Source organism: Nansenia antarctica (genome assembly GCF_963989245.1).
Source record: "Nansenia antarctica genome assembly, chromosome: 16".
In the NCBI taxonomy this organism is placed as follows: Eukaryota; Metazoa; Chordata; class Actinopteri; order Argentiniformes; family Microstomatidae; genus Nansenia; species Nansenia antarctica.
Window position 1 is genome coordinate 20,188,263 of NC_137686.1, and position 19,792 is coordinate 20,208,054.

Here is a 19,792-nt window from a genome sequence, read left to right on the forward strand (position 1 = left end):
TGAATAACTGAATTGAATACAAATTCAAATTATGTGATTCAAAGTAAAAAAAAATATTCAAATTGAGCAATTCAAATTCAAAGTCAGTAATTCAAATTCAAAGTCAGTCATTCAAATTCAAAGTCAGTAATTCAGATTCAGATTCTAGTGGCACAGATCTCTGCCCATAAAGACAGAGCTTTTCATGCGCCCCCACCTGTATCCCCCAGTTGGCCTTTTATAATCGTCGTCTGCTGTGGAGAGTGCAGTAATTGTCGGTGTTGCAGCAGAAGAGCTATCTGTATCTCTAGTATCGTGCTGTTAGGTCTGGCCTTGGCGGTCATAGGAGTTGTGCTCGCTTTGGTCTTTGGCATCCCCAAACGTCCACCTGGTAAGATATGGGACTCTGCTGGAACCCAGAAATGTTAGAACCCAGAAATGACAATCACTGATTCATGGATTTTCAATGTGTAATGAGCTTTCTAATGCCCTCCCAGTGGATAGGACATGCAGGACAGTACAACATGGGACAGGCTTCCTATGTGATGACCGGCTGACCTGCATCTCACCCTCAGACGTCTGTAACGGAGTCGTGAACTGCCCCAGTGGAACCGATGAGGAAAAAGACATGTGCAGTAATAATTAATGCCACGACTTGGCTTGCAGCCTCTAATGGAGCCCAAACTGGGGTTTAGTCAAGTCACCTAAGTGGAACAGTATCGTCAACTACAACAATACAATAATGTGTACTGTAGGCAAATGTGTTCACATGTTTTTCAGGGGATCTACCCAACAATCTCCCTGGGAATCTTGTGGTTCAATGTGGAAACCCTAAGTACTGGATCTTTATTGACCAAAAATGCAACCACATCAATGACTGTGGGGACTGCTCTGATGAAATCGGAGCCTGTGAGTTTGCAACATTTAAAAAAAATAATAACCAACATGATGATTTTGATATTGGATGTAGTGTTCTCTGATTGGCTGATATTGGATGTAGTGTACTCTGATTGGCTGATATTGGATGTAGTGTACTCTGATTGGCTTTAATTTAAGGTGCTCATTATCCCCCATCTTCCCCCAACAGATGCTGGCTGCCCCCCCTCCTGTGGGGCCGGATGGTGGTCATGCATTCCAGTGGACTTCCAGTACTGCACCTGCATCCCCCGTAGTCTATGCAAAGATGGCCGGCAGCACTGCTCTGATTGGTCCGACGAGTATGTTTGTCCAAAACCCAGCTAGACTGCCTGCTCCAATACCTGCTCCAATACCCCCAATACCAGAGACAGTGAATGATATGGAACCTAGATGTTTACAAAATACAGAACTTTATTTGTAAAAGTGCATCATTATACTTCATTCAGTAATGTGGCCAATAACATACTAAGAGTATTGACATTCCTCTGCACCTCAGCTTGGAAATGCCAAATGGGTGGCGAAAGCAAAAAAGACTGGCTATTTAACAGCCAAACTAATCAGAAGTTGGTCCCTGCCCTGAGTGTAATTCACCCTAGACGCATGCTTCAGTAGCTGTTGAGCAGGTCCAAGTCATCCTCTGTGAGAGATGGAGAAGAGACACGTTTCGCAGGAGGGCTGTGACGACGACCACCGTTGTCATGTTCTGATTTACGTGGCCTTTTCTTGACGTTTTGTGAGGGGGGCTTTAGTTGACCCCCATGTGTGATCCCTGTGAGTCGAGTCTGGTGTGTTTGGATGCTCGGTGCTGGTTTCCAAAAATGGATCCTCTCCCTCTTGTCGTCTTCTTCATCCCATACCAACGGCGATGCAGCCAGCACGCCTCGGACGAACTTCTGCCTGCCAACTGGAGAGCAGAAGATGAACGTTAAATAGCGGATAACAACAGCACTGGAGCTAGTATCCTGGGAACCAATATGTTTCTGTGTCACCTCAGCTGTCAACTGACTGCACCCCTAGATAAGACCCAGCTGGCCACTGCCGAGAGACGATGGATAAACTCACAAAAGCGTGCGGCTGATAATCTTGACTCTTGGACCTTCTTTTGTTTTGGCATTTCTGTCGCACTTATTTCCCACTGATTTATTACCTGTTAATAAAAAAGTAATTAAAATTACAAATTAAAAAAGAATTGCATCTGTCTTTAGTCTGTCCATGATACTTAGAGCAGCTACCTGAATGTACAGTATATTTATAACAAGAGTTTGAGGGGCTTTACCTGTTCTGCCCAACCTTCTGTTTTACAACATGAATGATCCAAGGCCTCTAAGGGTTTCTCAGACAGAACTAATCCCATCTCATCCCACAGGGTTTGCTTGAGAAACGTATCAAGCTGGAAGGGAAAGAAACGTCAGTTTGATTTTGATTACATGCCAAACTGAAAGGTCGACAGAGAACCCGAAAACAACTTTCTTACCTTCACATTAGTAGCTGACATGTCAAGCCCTTGTAGTTTTGGGAAGCATGTGAGATATCCAACTGCCCTCTCAGTGATGGGGTTATCTGTGGAACAGAGAAAAGATAGAATCATGCCACACATAATTGCTGATATATATATATATATATAAATGTTTTAACCATTTAGCAGACACTTTTATCCAAAACGACTTACAATTAGGGATTACAGGGACAGTCTCCCTAGAGTCATTTAAGGCTAAGTGCCTTACTCAAGGGCACGCTAGTGGTGGTGTTCCCAGGTGGGATTTGAAGTTGAACTCATGACCTTCTAATCACCAGTCCAACTCACTATCCACTATGGCTAGGTAGGTCACCACTACCCCTACTGATATAGGCCATCTACATGAACATGAACTAATCCCAGGCTGGAACAAAAGCATGCACACCCTGTGGATCCCCACGGTTGAGTAACACTACAGTGACTCACAGGACAGATCCAGTAGCTGAAGGCTGCTCAGTCCTCTCTTCATCATCCTGATAGGTGTAGTCAGTCTCTGTATTCCCATATCTGACAGGTTGTTTCCTCCGAGGAATAACTGAACAAGGCTTCTGAGAAAGCAATGGCATAGAAAGGCTTTAGGGGAATTGAAAACCTTTAAAATGTCACTGACTCTCACACCAGCTCTAGTGATGACTAAAATCATCTTACCTGGACAATGAGTCGGATGTGAGATGTTGAAAAATGTCATGACTGTCCCCCAGTCTGCATCCGAAGAGGTCTAGGCACTTCAAACTATGGAACGTTTTGATTTCTTCCAGCCTCTCAGACAATAAGGGAAACCTGTAGAAAGAAAATCAGTTGCAGATGACATGAAGATGATTGATAGTAGTGAGTCGAGTAATTACTTCACTTAAACATAGGCGATACAGTGGGTTCGGAAAGTATTCAGACCCCCTTACATTTTTCACTCTTTGTCATATTGCAGCCATTTGCTAAAATCAATTAATTTCATTTCTTTCCTCGTTCATGCACACACAGCACCCAATATTGTCAGAAAAACACAGACTTGTAGACATTTTTGCAGATTTATTACAAAATAAACACTGAAATATCACATGGCCATAAGTATTCAGACCCTTTGCTCAGTATTGAGTAGAAGCACATTTTTGAGCCAATACAGCCACGAGTCTTCTTGGGAATGATCCAATAAGTTTTTCACACCTGGATTTGGGGATATTTTGCCATTCCTCCTTGCAGATCCTCTCCAGTTCTGTCAGGTTGGATGGTGAACGTTGGTGGACAGCCATCTTCAGGTCTCTCCAGAGATACTCAATTGGATTTAAGTCAGGACTCTGGCTCGGCCATTCAAGAACATTCACAGAGTTGTTCTGAAACCACTCCTTCGTTATTTTAGCTGTGTGCTTGGGATCATTGTCTTGTTGGAAGGTGAACCTTCGGCCCATTCTGAGGTCGTGAACACTCTGGAAAAGGTTTTTGTCCAGGATATCAATGTACTTGGCTGCATTCATCTTTCCTTCAATTGCAACCAGTCGTCCTGTCCCTGCAGCTGAAAAACACCCCCACAGCCTGATGCTGCCACCACCATGCTTCACTGTAGGGATGGTATTAGGCAGGTGATGAGCAGTGCCAGGTGTTGTCCACACATACCGCTTAGAATTAAGACCAAAAAGTTCGATTTTGGTCTCATCAGACCAGAGAATTTTATTTCTCAGAGTCTGGGAGTCCTTCATGTGTTTTTTGGCAAACTCGATTCAGGCTTTCATGTGTTTTGCACTGAGAAGAGGCTTCCGTCGGGCCACTCTGCCATAAAGCCCCGACTGATGGAGGGCTGCAGTGATGGTTGTCTTTCTAGAACTTTGTCCCATCTCCCCGCTGCATCTCTGGAGCTCAGCCAGAGTGATCTTTGGGTTCTTCTTGACCTCTCTCACCAAGGCTCTTCTCCCCCGGATGCTCAGTTTGGCCGGACGGCCAGTTCGAGGAAGAGTCCTGGTCATCCCAAACTTCTTCCATTTAAGGATTATGGAGGCCACTGTGCTCTTAGGAACCTTAAGTGCAACAGACATTTTTTTGTAGCCTTGGCCAGATCTGTGCCTTGCCACAATTCTGTCTCTCAGCTCTTCAGTCAGTTCCTTCGAACCTCATGCTTCTCATTTGCTCTGACTTTACACTGTGAGCTGTAAGGTCTTCTATTGACAGGTGTGTGCTTTTCCCAATCAAGTCCAATCAATATAATTAAGCACAGCTGGACTCCAAGGAAGGTGTAGGCCCATCTCAAGGATGATCAGAAGAATTGGACAGCACCTGAGTTAAATATACAAGTGTCACAGCAAAGGGTCTGAATACTTATGGCCATGTGATATTTCAGTGTTTATTTTGTAATAAATCTGCAAAAATGTCTACAAGTCTGTATTTTTCTGACAATATTGGGTGCTGTGTGTGCATGAACGAGGAAAAAAAAATGAAATTAATTGATTTTAGCAAATGGCTGCAATATGACAAAGAGTGAAAGATTTAAGGGGGTCTGAATACTTTCCGAACCCACTGTATAAGCAGGTGGCTGTGGTGGGGGGGAGTTTACCTATTTCGTAAACAAAGTGAACCAAGAACAATTTCCCCATATGCGTCGCTGAACACTTGCAGAGCCCTGGGCGCAGTATCTGGATCGGAAAAGATGAGTTTTTCTTCAGCTGCGGCGAAGAGTCTGTCACCCACTTGTTCTGGGAAGCCAACGAGAGAGTCGACGTGATGGATGTTGTCAGCGATGAACAGCAGAGAGATATCGAAAAGCGATTTGGCCGAGTATCTCAGACTGCCTTCTTGGTTGTACGTGAAAACGAAATGTTCCTTTTTCAGCCCCAGATGATTTCTTCTTCTACAATGTCTTCTATAATAATGTGATGATGAAGACGACGACGACATTGATGATGAAGATGGGGGCTTCGTTTCCGCGAGCACAATGTCATTGACACGGCGAAGTTGTCCTCTCTCGCGGACATAAATCGAGTCAAAGTCGCCCATTTTTGTAAAATCGTCGTTAACACGAGAGCGTCTTCCCAAAGTAGATTGTAACCTTCTAACCTAAATTATTATTCGACCACCAGACAATCATGTCAAACTAGTAAGTAAAGCTGCTTGTGGTTCATTTCGACCGCCAGGCGCCAGCAGCTGCGCGGCGATGAACGAACGTCCTGATACTGTCCCTCTGTTTGCTGTCAAAATAAAAGTCCCAATGTTTATTTACGAGGCAAGCACTACTTTTAGGCAAGACAGAGCTTTTCATGCGCCCCCACCTGTATTAATTATAATAATTGTCGTTATTTTCCCGCGGTTGCTAGGGTTAACATCCAGTCAGTTGCTAGGGTTAACAGCCAGTGTTTACATTTCGGGGTCCTAATGAAGCCGTACTCGAATTATGATTGGTTTATCAACTAGAGCGACCAGCGATGTCCCTGAGCAGACAGACGATTAAAAACAAGTTTGTGAAAATCTCCGACATAAATACAGCTGCCAACAAATTGTTGTAGACTTAAGAGAATTACTTAATATCGTATGTAAGAGATCGTGTACTCGATGGAAAAAGATAAACTTCGCGATAAGCGTTCGGCCCACTACCTATATCCCCAGTTGGCCTTTTTAATCGTCGTCAACAAAAATAATGTTCATAAATTGAGGATTTGTAAATCGTCAGCAGTGGATTTATCAAATCAGATTAATTAGGCTTTTATTTTGAAAAATAAACATACCCGGAAGAGGGAGCTGATCAGTTGTTTACAGTCCAGTGAGCTTGTATCCTGTCTGCTGTGCTGTTACAAGAACTGTGACTGAGGGTAAAAATGGACTTTTATGGTTTTGGACGGATGATTAGATTAGTAAAGTTAGTAACTCTACGCGAACCGTCCGTTTACTACTGGTTTGGGTCGAATTAGTTCAAAACGTAACCAAATTAAATTGTACTGTGACATGCCTAGCAAATGCATATGGCCCCTAAATGAATGTGTGATGGAAGGCAGAGGGTTGGTGAAGCAAAGCCAGTTCTGGCAGTGACTTCGACTTGTTGCTTGATTTCCTAAACTAACCTCTCAAACAGCAACTCGGTGTTGAATCACAGTGACATCGATTATCCCCACATCCCCACTGTATGTATTATACAAGCTATAGCTACACCTCCATATCGGCTAGCGCCATTCTGTCATTAAACGTTGATGCATTTGACTCCTCCAACAGTGAACCTGCAATCCCCTGAATGGCGTCTACCAGTGATTTCCACTTACAGTTTCAAGGTCAGCATGAGTTCTAATTCTCTACTCAAAATTGTGTCCAAATATGTATCGTATCGCAGCTTGGAGGAACTTGGCCATTCATGATTTCAACCATCTTCCCCCAACAGATGCTGGCTGCCCCCCCTCCTGTGGGGTCGGATGGTGGTCATGCATTCCAGTGGACTTCCAGTACTGCACCTGCATCCCCCGTAGTCTATGCAAAGATGGCCGGCAGCACTGCTCTGATTGGTCCGACGAGTATGTTTGTCCAAAACCCAGCTAGACTGCCTGCTCCAATACCCCCAATACCAGAGACAGTGAATGATATGGAACCTAGATGTTTACAAAATACAGAACTTTATTTGTAAAAGTGCATCATACTTCATTCACTGAATGACATTCAGTAATGTGGCCAATAAAATACTAAGAGTATTGACATTCCTCGGCACCTCAGCTTGGAAATGCCAAATGGGTGGCGAAAGCAAAAAAGACTGGCTATTTAACAGCCAAACGAATCAAAAGGAAGAAGTTGGTCCCTGCCCTGAGTGTCATTCACCCCTAGACGCATGCTTCAGTAGCTATTGAGCTATACAAGCCCAAGGAGGAGGGCTGTGACGACGTGGCCTTTTCTTGACGTTTTGTGAGGGGGGCTTTAGTTGAACCCCAGGTTTCCAAAAATGGATCCTCTCCCTCTTGTCGTCTTCTTCATCCGAGCAGGGACGAATGGTAAACTCAGTTGGCATTTCTGACGCACTTATTTCCCACTGATATATTACCTGTTAATAAAAAAGTTATTAAAATGACAAATTAAAAAAGAATTGCATCTGTCTTTAGTCTGTTCATGATACTTAGAGCAGCTACCTGAATGTACAGTATATTTATAACAAGAGTTTGAGGGGCTTTACCTGTTCTGCCCAACCTTCTGTTTTACAACATGAATGATCCAAGGCCTCTAAGGGTTTCTCAGACAGAACTAATCCCATCTCATCCCACAGGGTTTGCTTGAGAAACGTATCAAGCTGGAAGGGAAAGAAACGTCAGTTTGATTTTGATTACATGCCAAACTGAAAGGTCGACAGTGCACCCGAAAACAACTTTCTTACCTTCACATTAGTAGCCGACATGTCAAGCCCTTGTAGTTTTGGGAAGCATGTGAGATATCCAACTGCCCTCTCAGTGATGGGGTTATCTGTGGAACAGAGAAAAGATAGAATCATGCCCACATAATTGCTGATATTATATATGTAACCAGGGAGTAGCTAAAAGGACTGTAGAATTTAGGAAGGGCTGGTTATCTAACTAACTCTGAGCTAAATAGGCAGTGTAGGAGGATAGAGGTAGGGGGCGCCAGCAAACCTTTAGACTAGCATTACTATCGTTAGCATTAGCATTGGAATTAGCATTAGCATTAGCATTGGAATTAGCATACAAACAACTAAACACACGGTAATGTAGCAAAGATGAACAAACACATTTATTTACACAAAGGATATATACATCCCCATATATATACTCCCTCCCCGCCGGCCACACACACACTCAATCACTCACTCACAGTACCTAGCCTGGAAAAGGCTCAGAGTCCCGGACTGCAAGGAGCGCGTTGAGGCCTGGTTGGAGCTCGCATGTGCTTTCGAGGAAGGCAGCAGACAAAAGGGGGGGGGGTGACGTAGCAACTTGAAGGGAAAGGGGCTTCTTCGGAGTCCACGACGAGGTGTGAAGGCTCAGGTCCGGTGATCCACGGTCGGTCGCAGTCCACCTCGTGAAGGCGACGGCTTTGTCCACACTGGGTCTCGCTTAGTCCAACGGTAGCAACCGGCGGCTGGCAAGGCTAGCTAACGGGGACACAGCTAAACTGGTTCAGCTTCAGCACGGTGTGCGTGTTACTGACTCCGCCATCTTAGATCGACCTTTTCGTTTCTCTCTCTCGTTACTCTCTCTCTCGTTACTCTCTCTCGTTACTCTCATCACTCTTCTTCTTGTCACACTGACTCACAGAGCACTTCCGTCCCTATATATACACCACCGAACCTAGCATCCGGGTCACGGACACACCCCGGATATACCACGTCATTAAACATATACATAAACATTACAGTAACAATACATACACCTTCATGAAACGTACAGGAATAGTATAGAAAATAATAAAGGAAATAATGGGGGCAAAATAGGGCTGATTTGGGGAAACTAAACTGGCTCTAAATTGTGGGCCTTCATAACAGCCGCCCCATGAAACCCTCGGTTTCATTTAACTAAGGAAGGCACACTGGCTAGGCTGCTCTAGCAGCGTGAGGTATGAGGTGATAGTGTCCTTGGTAATTTGAGGGAGCTCAATCAGGCGTGCCACAGGTCGGGTGTAAGTGCGACCACCAACGTCCACGATGGCCGTCCGCACCCTTCCATCCGGACCCGGCAGGACCTTGGTCACTCTGCCCGTCTGCCAGGCGGCGCGTGGAAGGGACTGGTCGATCACCAGTACCACGGCACCTTCGGACAAGTTGTCTCTCTCCCTCGTCCACTTCTGCCTGACTTGCAGGGTCGGCAGGTAGTGCAGTATGAACTGCCTCCAAAACTGGTCCGCGAGCACCTGGCTGTGCCTCCACCATCTTCTTCCGGTGAGCTCTGCAGGGTCGTAGACTACCTGAGGCAGTGCAGAGTCTCGTCGCCCCATCAGCAAGAAGTTGGGCGTAATGGGATCCAGATCTGCTACATCACTGGAGGTATAGCCTAGGGGCCGGGAGTTCAAGATGCCCTCAATCTCTGCTAGTACAGTCTGGAGCACCTCATCGGTAGGCACCTTCTGTCCGAGAATGGTACGTAGGACGTTCTTTACTGAGCGAATCTCCCGCTCCCAGGCTCCCCCGAAGTGTGGAGCATTTGGGGGGTTGAACTCAAACTTCACTTGCTGGGAGGCGAGTCTGTCACGGGCCTCCTCAGTCATCGCAGCGTAGCTCGCCCTCAGCTCGGCCTCACCACCGACGAAGTTGGTGCCTCTGTCCGACCGGAGGGTCTTAGGGGTCCCTCGCCTGGAGGTGAACCTCTTGAAGGACATGAGGAAGCTGTCGCTTGTGAGCTGGTGCAGAACTTCCAGGTGCATTGCTCTCGTCGTCAGGCACGTGTAGATGATGCCCCACCGCTTTTCGGAGGCTCGCCGGTTTCGGACTAGGAGTGGCCCGAAACAGTTGACCCCAGTAGAGTGGAACGGAGCCTGTCTCAGTCGCAGCCGGTCCTCGGGCAGATCGGACATCATGGGCTGCGGCGGCGTGGCTCGCCACCTCTGGCAGTCCGAGCAGGACCTTTGATATCTCCGTACCGCCTCCCGTCCATGGAGTATCCAGAATCTCCGTCGTACCTCCGCGAAGACACGCTCTCCACCCGCGTGCTGCACTTTGTCATCATGGTGCTTGATGACCAATCTGGTGACCTGATGCTTAGTGGGAAGCACGATGGGATGCTTCGTGTCTAGGTCTAGATCTTGAGCGCGGCGCAGTCTGCCACCCACGCGAATGAGAACACCGTCGAGCTCTGGAGCTAAGCCGCGGAGTCTACTGTCCGAGGGGATCGGCTTCCCTTTCTCGAGACACTCCCGCTCTCGGGAGAAGGCATCCTGTTGGGCACTCTGCAGCACCAGGAGCTCCGCCGCGGTGTAATCTTCGGCGCTGAGCGTAGTATCTAGGGGTAGACCGGCCTTGGAGCAGAACATCCTCTTCTGCAGCTCTTCGAGCGTCTCACACTCCTCTCCTGGAGTAGTCTCAGGGTCTACGACCTGGGTGACTCCGCAGAACAACGTCTTACGCAGCTCTTTGTCCTCTCTGTCTTCGGCTAACGCCGGCGTGGCTGGCCACTCTGACTCCCGCTCCTGTAGGAAGTCTGGTCCCGTGTGATACAGGTGGGGCTCCGCCAGATCCTGGAGAGTTGCCCCTCTCGTGATGACGTCAGCAGGGTTCCTCTTGGTGTCTACATAACGCCAGTAGTTCACCTCAGTCAACTCCAGAATCTCTGCGACTCGGGTGCCCACGAACACCTTATACCGACATGAGCTGGACTTCAACCACTGGAGGACGGTAGTGGAGTCTGACCACATGGTGACGCTCAGCAGAGGTAGCTGGAGCTCGTCGAGCAGGAACCTTCCCAGTTGCGCGCCGTTCAGGGCAGCACACAGCTCCAGTCTTGGGATGGACTGTTGCTTTTTCGGCGCCACTCGGGAACGCGCCAGGACAAACGAGACGTGGACTTCACCTCCAGGCTCTGCCGCTCTGACGTATGCCACGGACCCGTACGCCATCTCCGAGGCGTCGCAGAATACATGTAGCGTGATGACACTCCTCTCTAGGTCCGTGGAGGGAGGGAAGTAGCTCCGCTGCAGCTTGATGTGCTGGAGAGTGGGAAGTTCCTGCTCCCAGGCCTTCCACTTCTCTTCTAGGTGACGAGGCAGAGGATCGTCCCATCCTCGTTCTTGGGCCCACAGCTCCCGGACAAGCACCTTGGCCATCGTCGTGAAGGGAGCGATATATCCCAGTGGGTCGTACTGGCTCGCTAGAGTGCTGTATATCGTTCTCATCGTGACGCGTTGGGGCTTGGCAGGCTTATTGCGATAGCGTAGAGTGTCGGTCTGGAACTGCCAGATAAGTCCGAGCGTCATCTCCTGAGCATCATCTGGTGAGTGAGAGACCCAAGCCTCGCTGCTGGTCGAGGTGGCCCCCTCCGGGAGGTCTCTGATGACTTGCGGGTCGTTGCTGGCCCACTGGCAGATCTCAAATCCACCCTCCTGGAGATGAGCACGCAGGTCCTGGACTAGCTGGCGGGCTTCCGTGGCTGTCTTCGAACTGTGGAGGCAGTTGTCCACGTAAAAGCTCTTATGGACGGCGTCAAACACTCCAGGAGGTGCCGTCTCCTGCGCGGCGTGAGTCTGTAGCGCATAGGTGGCGCAACAGGGGCTGCAGGTTGTCCCGAAGGGTAGCACCTCCCACTGGTAGATAGAGGGGTCGGGGTCGCTCGGGTCCTCTCTCCAGAGAAACCTCATGAGTGGCTTGTCTTCCTCCAACATCCTGACCTGGTGAAACATTCGCTTAATGTCACCACTGACTGCGATCGGCTGCTGACGGAATCGCACCAGAACTCCCAAGAGGGCTGGGGTCAAGGTCGGACCAGGGAGAAGATAGTGGTTGAGGTTGAGCTTCCCCACCTGGTAGCTACAGTTGAAGACCACTCGGTTCTTCCCGTTGTGGTGAACATTGTGGTGCGGGAGGTACCAAGACTCGGCACTCTGGTTCGCCTCGGCTGGCTCAAGCTTCTTCACCAGACCGGACTCCGTCAGTTTCTTCATCTCCGCTCTGTAAGAAGCAGCAAGGACCTCGTCCTTCCTCATACGCTTCTCAGTGCTGGTCAGACACTGTAGGACGGTTCGAGGGGATACTCGAAACTCTGGCATGAGTTCTCTTCGGAGTAGTGGTGTGACGTATCTCTTCACGCCCTGGACTTCGATACGCACTGTCTTTGCTTTAAGGAGGTCTATGGCGTAGACGTCCTCCTTTGACCGTACGTAGAGCTTCTCATTCTTGTAGGGCGCAACGTCTAGCGTCCACAGCTTCTGGACGTTGTCTAGTAGCGCCGCATTCATGGAGTCCACACTGGTGTGAAGGCAGTTGATGGTCTGCACTTCTTCGGTGCGGACATGGAGGGATGACGTAGCTCTCCCGTCTCTATCTCTCCACTCGGTAGCGCCTTGGAGGGCCCACCCAAGCGCAGTCTTAACAGCCATCGGGCAGCCTCGTGGTCCTCTCAGCGGAGGACGGAGCGACACGATCAGTGCAGCGTTGTCCGAGCCGATGAGAAGGGTTGGCTCCGCTCCTTCTATCGGATGTAGGTCTACTCGCCGTAGGTGGGAATATCTTGCGCGTAATCTCTCCAGGGGGTAGTCGTAGCGGGAGAGCGCTAGCTGGTCTGCGGTGAAGACATTCTGAAGCCGATATCTATCCGACGGCCGCCCCGCCGGGGAGATAGAGAAGTTGATTCTCGCCCCGGTGACCTCTTTAAGGTCGCGACGTATCGTGCGCAGAGTCAGCTTCTCCTCAGTCCCGTGGAGCCCCAACTGGCGCACTGCCTCCTGGAGGAGGATGGTCCGTTCCGACCCGTCGTCTAGAACGGCGTACGTGTCGTACACAGCGTTGTTGTGGTGCAGTCGGACCTTCACCACCTTCAGTAGGACCTTGGAGCCGCTGCTCTGGGTTGGGTCTAGATAGTAGACAGGTGTCTCCTCTTCCGGTGCGCTACCGGACCTAGGGCTTCTGGTGCCCTCGGTGGACCTGGCGAGGGAGACCTCGTGTAGGATGTTGAGGTGGACCTCCTCACAGCGGTTGCACTTTCTCCTCAAGGTGCAGTTCTTAGCCAGATGGTCGCGCCCACAGTTCCAGCACCTCTTGTTCTCCTCGAGCCACCTCTGCTTGGCCTCGGTACTCAGGTTGTTGAAGTCACTGCACTCATTGAACCAGTGCTCGCTGGTGCAGTACGGACATGGCGGTGGACCTCTCCGTCCCTTTTGAGGGGGTTGAGAGGAATCCCTTCCCTCAGGTCGGGCTTTCCTCTCTCTCCGAGGCTCCTCCTCCGTATGCAGCACTCCTACTGGGCGTCCTCTGTTCGAGCTCGGCCTGTCCCAGCGGTCTCCCTTCTCCCTCTCCTTCTTCGGCTCAGCGTAACCCATGGCGTCTACGTTGGTATCATGCACTTCCTCCAGTAGGAACTCCGCGAAGGCAGCCATGCTCAGACCCAACTTCCCGGGGTTACGAACGCGCTGCTGTCGCCGGAACCTCTCCTGCCGGAAGCGTGGGATCTTGCGGAGCAGCCGCTCTACGTTGGAGGTGCTGTTGATCTCGCTGGCGCCAGCTGGGCCCTGCGTCTTCAGCATTCCAACCAAGGTGTGCACGCGGAGCGCGAAGTCATCTAGCGCCCGTTCATCCTTGATGGGGGCCTGCTGTTCGAGGGCTTGCAGTTCAGCAAGGGCGTGGTTCCAGGGACGACCGTAGCGGGCATCCAAGTCGGCGAGCGCTCTGGTGTAAGGTGTCGGTGCGGAGGCATGGGCCAGAACCATGTTGTGGGCTCTGGGGTTTCTCACATGCTGAAGGAGAATCGCATATTTGTAGGACTCTGAGCAGGAGTCGTCCAAGAGCGTGTCTAGGCAGATGCGTAGTTCCACATACTGGCTCCTGTCCTCGTCCTTGAAGAAGGGGAACTTGGGTCCCTCCACCTGGGGAAACATCCTGTAGTGGATGATCGGGGCTGGAGTGACGGTCTGGGTGTCCGGCCTGCATGCATTTTGGTTCCCTGGAGGACCTAGGGGTGTGCTACGCTCTTGGTGAATGGCTCCCCTCCCGGGCAGCGACGCTGGCTCCCTCTGGGCCGCGTAGCGGTCGGGTCCCTGGTCCTCTTCCTTCCAGGTGGTCAGCTGGGCCTGTAGTTGGACAGTCATGGCGGGGGTCATGGAGCCATCGGCGGGGGGTTCAGGAGATGGCACTCGAGAGGGCCGTGCGGATGATGCTCTGGAGCTACGGGCCGACGGAGCTCTGCTGATGCACACGTCGCGCATGGTCTGCATCACTTCCGCTATCGTCTCCGCGTGCAGTTGCTCTCTCGCCATCTGCCTCTCCGCCGCGCGTTCCGCCCCCTCCATCTGGATGCGTTCCCTCTCTAACGCCTCCTGGTGCTGTCTCTCCGCCGCACGTTCCGCTCCGTTCATCTGGAGGCGTTCACGTTCTAGCGCCTCCTGGCGCTGCCTCGCCGCCGCGCGTTCCGCCCCCTCCATCTGGAAGCGTTCACGCTCGAACTGGAGGCGTTCCCGCTCTAAAGCCATCTCGGCCTGTTGGCGCATACATTCTGACAGCGCGGCACTACTCCCTCTGGAGTGCAGGCTATCCGCCCCAGAGGCAGAACTGCCCACGGAAACCCTGGACCGGGAGGAAGCCACGGAACGGCAGGAGCTAGGTCTCGAGCGCGCCGTACTGGGAGGCAGATCGTTAAGGCTGAGGCCCTCCCTCTTCCGCCCGCAGGCGCTGTCGGACCGGGCCTCTCCTTCCTGCTCTTCCGTTTCTACGGCAAAACCCTGCTGTTCTGCCATCTCATCCTCAGGCTGGTGCTCTTTGAGGGCTGTCTCGGTGCTAGCCACCCGCGCGCCGGCGGACACCTCGGCCTCTCCGACCACTGTATCCCGTGGAGTGCGCTCCTCACTACCACTCAGTGAGCTTTCGAGCTCAAGCTCATACTCCTGTAACCTCGGAGGCAACCGCGGGACTCTCTGTGGTCGTGGCTCTGGCTCAGGGGGCGGAGAAGGGGGGGTAACTGTCTTGTCTGGTTGGCTGCGCTCAGCCATGCTATCACTACACAACCTATCCGGCTCGAAGGACCAATTGTAACCAGGGAGTAGCTAAAAGGACTGTAGAATTTAGGAAGGGCTGGTTATCTAACTAACTCTGAGCTAAATAGGCAGTGTAGGAGGATAGAGGTAGGGGGCGCCAGCAAACCTTTAGACTAGCATTACTATCGTTAGCATTAGCATTGGAATTAGCATTAGCATTAGCATTGGAATTAGCATACAAACAACTAAACACACGGTAATGTAGCAAAGATGAACAAACACATTTATTTACACAAAGGATATATACATCCCCATATATATACTCCCTCCCCGCCGGCCACACACACACTCAATCACTCACTCACAGTACCTAGCCTGGAAAAGGCTCAGAGTCCCGGACTGCAAGGAGCGCGTTGAGGCCTGGTTGGAGCTCGCATGTGCTTTCGAGGAAGGCAGCAGACAAAAGGGGTGGTGGTGACGTAGCAACTTGAAGGGAAAGGGGCTTCTTCGGAGTCCACGACGAGGTGTGAAGGCTCAGGTCCGGTGATCCACGGTCGGTCGCAGTCCACCTCGTGAAGGCGACGGCTTTGTCCACACTGGGTCTCGCTTAGTCCAACGGTAGCAACCGGCGGCTGGCAAGGCTAGCTAACGGGGACACAGCTAAACTGGTTCAGCTTCAGCACGGTGTGCGTGTTACTGACTCCGCCATCTTAGATCGACCTTTTCGTTTCTCTCTCTCGTTACTCTCTCTCGTTACTCTCTCTCGTTACTCTCATCACTCTTCTTCTTGTCACACTGACTCACAGAGCACTTCCGTCCCTATATATACACCACCGAACCTAGCATCCGGGTCACGGACACACCCCGGATATACCACGTCATTAAACATATACATAAACATTACAGTAACAATACATACACCTTCATGAAACGTACAGGAATAGTATAGAAAATAATAAAGGAAATAATGGGGGCAAAATAGGGCTGATTTGGGGAAACTAAACTGGCTCTAAATTGTGGGCCTTCATAACAATATATATATATATATATATATATATATATATATATATATATATATACATGTTTCATTTAGCAGACGCTTTTATCCAAAACGACTTACAATTAGGGATTACAGGGACAGTCTCCCTAGAGTCATTTAAGGCTAAGTGCCTTACTCAAGGGCACACGCTAGTGGTGGTGTTCCCAGGTGGGATTTGAAGGTGAACTCATGACCTTCTAATCACCAGTCCAACTCACTATCCACTAGGGCTAGGTAGGTCACCACTACCCCTACTGATATAGGCCATCTACATGAACATGAACTTATCCCAGGCTGGAACAAAAGCATGCACACCCTGTGGATCCCCACGGTTGAGTAACACTACAGTGACTCACAGGATAGATCCAGTAGCTGAAGGCTGCTCAGTCCTCTCTTCATCATCCTGATAGGTGTAGTCAGTCTCTGTATTCCCATATCTGACAGGTTGTTTCCTCCAAGGAATAGCTGAACAAGGCTTCTGAGAAAGCAATGGCATAGAAATGCTTTTAGGGCAATTGAAAACCTTTAAAATGTCACTGTCTCTCACACCAGCTCTAGTGATGACTAAAATCATCTTACCTGGACAATGAGTCGGATGTGAGATGTTGAAAAATGTCATGACTGTCCCCCAGTCTGCATCCGAAGAGATCTAGGCACTTCAAACTATGGAACGTTTTGATTTCTTCCAGCCTCTCAGACAATAAGGGAAACCTGTAGAAAGAAAATCAGTTGCAGATGACATGAAGATGATTGATAGTAGTGAGTCGAGTAATTACTTCACTTAAACATAGGCGATACAGTGGGTTCGGAAAGTATTCAGACCCCCTTACATTTTTCACTCTTTGTCATATTGCAGCCATTTGCTAAAATCAATTAATTTAATTTCTTTCCTCGTTCATGCACACACAGCACCCAATATTGTCAGAAAAACACAGACTTGTAGACATTTTTGCAGATTTATTACAAAATAAACACTGAAATATCACATGGCCATAAGTATTCAGACCCTTTGCTCAGTATTGAGTAGAAGCACATTTTTGAGCCAATACAGCCACGAGTCTTCTTGGGAATGATCCAACAAGTTTTTCACACCTGGATTTGATGATATTTTGCCATTCCTCCTTGCAGATCCTCTCCAGTTCCGTCAGGTTGGATGGTGAACGTTGGTGGACAGCCATCTTCAGGTCTCTCCAGAGATGCTCAATTGGATTTAAGTCAGGACTCTGGCTCGGCCATTCAAGAACATTCACAGAGTTGTTCTGAAACCACTTCGTTATTTTAGCTGTGTGCTTGGGATCATTGTCTTGTTGGAAGGTAAACCTTCGGCCCATTCTGAGGTCGTGAACACTCTGGAAAAGGTTTTTGTCCAGGATATCAATGTACTTGGCTGCATTCATCTTTTCTTCAATTGCAACCAGTCGTCCTGTCCCTGCAGCTGAAAAACACCCCCACAGCATGATGCTGCCACCACCATGCTTCACTGTAGGGATGGTATTAGGCAGGTGATGAGCAGTGCCAGGTGTTGTCCACACATACCGCTTAGAATTAAGACCAAAAAGTTCGATTTTGGTCTCATCAGACCAGAGAATTTTATTTCTCAGAGTCTGAGAGTCCTTCATGTGTTTTTTGGCAAACTCGATGCAGGCTTTCATGTGTTTTGCACTGAGAAGAGGCTTCCGTCGGGCCACTCTGCCATAAAGCCCCGACTGATGGAGGGCTGCAGTGATGGTTGTCTTTCTAGAACTTTGTCCCATCTCCCCGCTGCATCTCTGGAGCTCAGCCAGAGTGATCTTTGGGTTCTTCTTTACCTCTCTCACCAAGGCTCTTCTCCCCCGGATGCTTAGTTTGGCCGGACGGCCAGTTCGAGGAAGAGTCCTGGTCATCCCAAACTTCTTCCATTTAAGGATTATGGAGGCCACTGTGCTCTTAGGAACCTTAAGTGCAACAGACATTTTTTTGTAGCCTTGGCCAGATCTGTGCCTTGCCACAATTCTGTCTCTCAGCTCTTCAGTCAGTTCCTTCGACCTCATGATTCTCATTTGCTCTGACTTTACACTGTGAGCTGTAAGGTCTTCTATTGACAGGTGTGTGCTTTTCCCAATCAAGTCCAAGTCACAGCTGGACTCCAAGGAAGGTGTAGGCCCATCTCAAGGATGATGAGTTAAATATACAAGTGTCACAGCAAAGGGTCTGAATACTTATGGCCATGTGATATTTCAGTGTTTATTTTGTAATAAATCTGCAAAAATGTCTACAAGTCTGTGTTTTTCTGACAATATTGGGTGCTGTGTGTGCATGAACGAGGAAAAAAATGAAATTAATTGATTTTAGCAAATTGCTGCAATATGACAAAGAGTGAAAGATTTAAGGGGGTCTGAATACTTTCCGAACCCACTGTATAAGCAGGTGGCTGTGGTGGTGGGGGGGGGCGTTTACCTATTTCGTAAACAAAGTGAACCGAGAACAATTTCCCCATATGCGTCGCTGAACACTTGCAGAGCCCTGGGCGCAGTATCTGGATCGGAAAACATGAGTTTTTCTTCAGCTGCGGCGAAGAGTCTGTCAGCCACTTGTTCTGGGAAGCCGACGAGAGAGTCGACGTGATGGACGTTGTCAGCGATGAACAGCAGAGAGATATCGAAAAGCGATTTGGCCGAGTATCTCAGACTGCCTTCTTGGTTGTAAGTGAAAACGAAATGTCCCTTTGTCACCCCGCAAGATGATGATGAAGATGGGGGCTTCGTTTCCGCGAGCTCGCGGTCGCGGACAAATTTTTTGAAAACCGAGTCAAAGTCAAAGTTGCCCATTTTTGCAAAATCGTCGTTAATACGAGAGCGTCTTTCCCAAAGTAGATTGTAACCTTCTAACCTAAATTATTATTCGACCAGACAATCATGTCAAGCAAAGTAACTAGTAAGTAAAGCTGCTTGTGGTTCATTTCGACCGCCAGGCGCCAGCAGCTGCGCGGCGATGAACGAACGTCCTGATACTGTCCCTCTGTTTGCTGTCAAAATAAAAGTCCCAATGTTTATTTACGAGGCAAGCACTACTTTTAGGCAAGACAGAGCTTTTCATGCGCCCCCACCTGTATTAATTATAATAATTATCGTTATTTTCCCGCGGTTGCTAGGGTTAACATCCAGTCAGTTGCTAGGGTTAACAGCCAGTGTTTACATTTCGGGGTCCTAATGAAGCCGTACTCGAATTATGATTGGTTTATCAACTAGAGCGACCAGCGATGTCCCTGAGCAGACAGACGATTAAAAACAAGTTTGTGAAAATCTCCGACATAAATACAGCTGCCAACAAATGTGACACAGGCCAATGAAAAGTACTACCTGTAGGTGAAATTATTTTTCTGTTTTTTACATGTGCTTAAACTACAGATTGTAAGCTTTCAAATGATGCATCATACATTGAAATCGGAAACAAATTGAAGACGACATGAGTATTTGAAAGTTGCTACACCGGAAATCACTAAGCACAGAAAATCCCCATCAAAGATAATGAATCCCCATCAATCAACAAGAAACGAAGTCATTGTGTTATAGATTACACTTATTTAATTAACGTAAAACTGTTCGGAAAAATAACGAGTGGGTACTTCACATCTTCGCGTTGAATGTTAGCTAAAAAAACGAAAATCTGAAAAAAAAAGAAAAAAAAACTTTAAAGACGAATTTGACGTCTTTCTCATTTCCGAGAGGTGTCCAGAAACACCAGCAGCAGTCACAAATTGTTGTAGACTTAAGAGAATTACTTAATATCGT

At 48.9% G+C, this 19,792-nt stretch overlaps 3 protein-coding genes across 4 annotated transcripts; 1 reads left to right on the plus strand and 2 right to left on the minus strand.

The window, feature by feature from the left end:
• Positions 1 to 445: 445 nt before the first annotated feature.
• On the plus strand, positions 446 to 1,221 carry LOC308172090 (low-density lipoprotein receptor class A domain-containing protein 1-like; the record flags this gene model as incomplete). The annotated part of the gene is made up of 3 exons (XM_080547000.1): positions 446 to 614; positions 760 to 888; positions 1,067 to 1,221. The coding sequence occupies 3 exons, from the start codon at positions 446 to 448 to the stop codon at positions 1,219 to 1,221; spliced, it is 453 nt and encodes a 150-aa protein (XP_080403126.1).
• A 78-nt stretch (positions 1,222 to 1,299) lies between these two features.
• On the minus strand, positions 1,300 to 5,535 carry LOC308172263 (leucine-rich repeat-containing protein 42-like). 2 transcript variants are annotated; one of them, XM_080547172.1, is made up of 7 exons: positions 4,953 to 5,535; positions 3,062 to 3,193; positions 2,840 to 2,961; positions 2,372 to 2,457; positions 2,174 to 2,287; positions 1,960 to 2,044; positions 1,300 to 1,801 (listed from the first exon to the last, which is right to left on the minus strand). In XM_080547172.1, exons 1-7 carry the CDS (start codon positions 5,390 to 5,392, stop codon positions 1,503 to 1,505), a joined length of 1,278 nt encoding a protein of 425 aa, XP_080403298.1. In that variant the 5' UTR covers positions 5,393 to 5,535; the 3' UTR covers positions 1,300 to 1,502. The 2 variants fall into 2 exon arrangements, with proteins under 2 accessions (XP_080403298.1, XP_080403299.1); XM_080547173.1 differs by lacking the exon at positions 1,960 to 2,044 and having other exon boundaries at positions 1,513 to 1,801.
• Positions 5,536 to 6,767: 1,232 nt separating this feature from the next.
• LOC308172092 (leucine-rich repeat-containing protein 42-like) lies at positions 6,768 to 18,829 on the minus strand (the record flags this gene model as incomplete). The annotated part of the gene is made up of 6 exons (XM_080547002.1): positions 6,768 to 7,409; positions 7,539 to 7,652; positions 7,737 to 7,822; positions 16,379 to 16,500; positions 16,602 to 16,733; positions 18,459 to 18,829. 6 exons carry the CDS (start codon positions 18,827 to 18,829, stop codon positions 7,212 to 7,214), a joined length of 1,023 nt encoding a protein of 340 aa, XP_080403128.1. The 3' UTR covers positions 6,768 to 7,211.
• Positions 18,830 to 19,792: the final 963 nt, after the last annotated feature.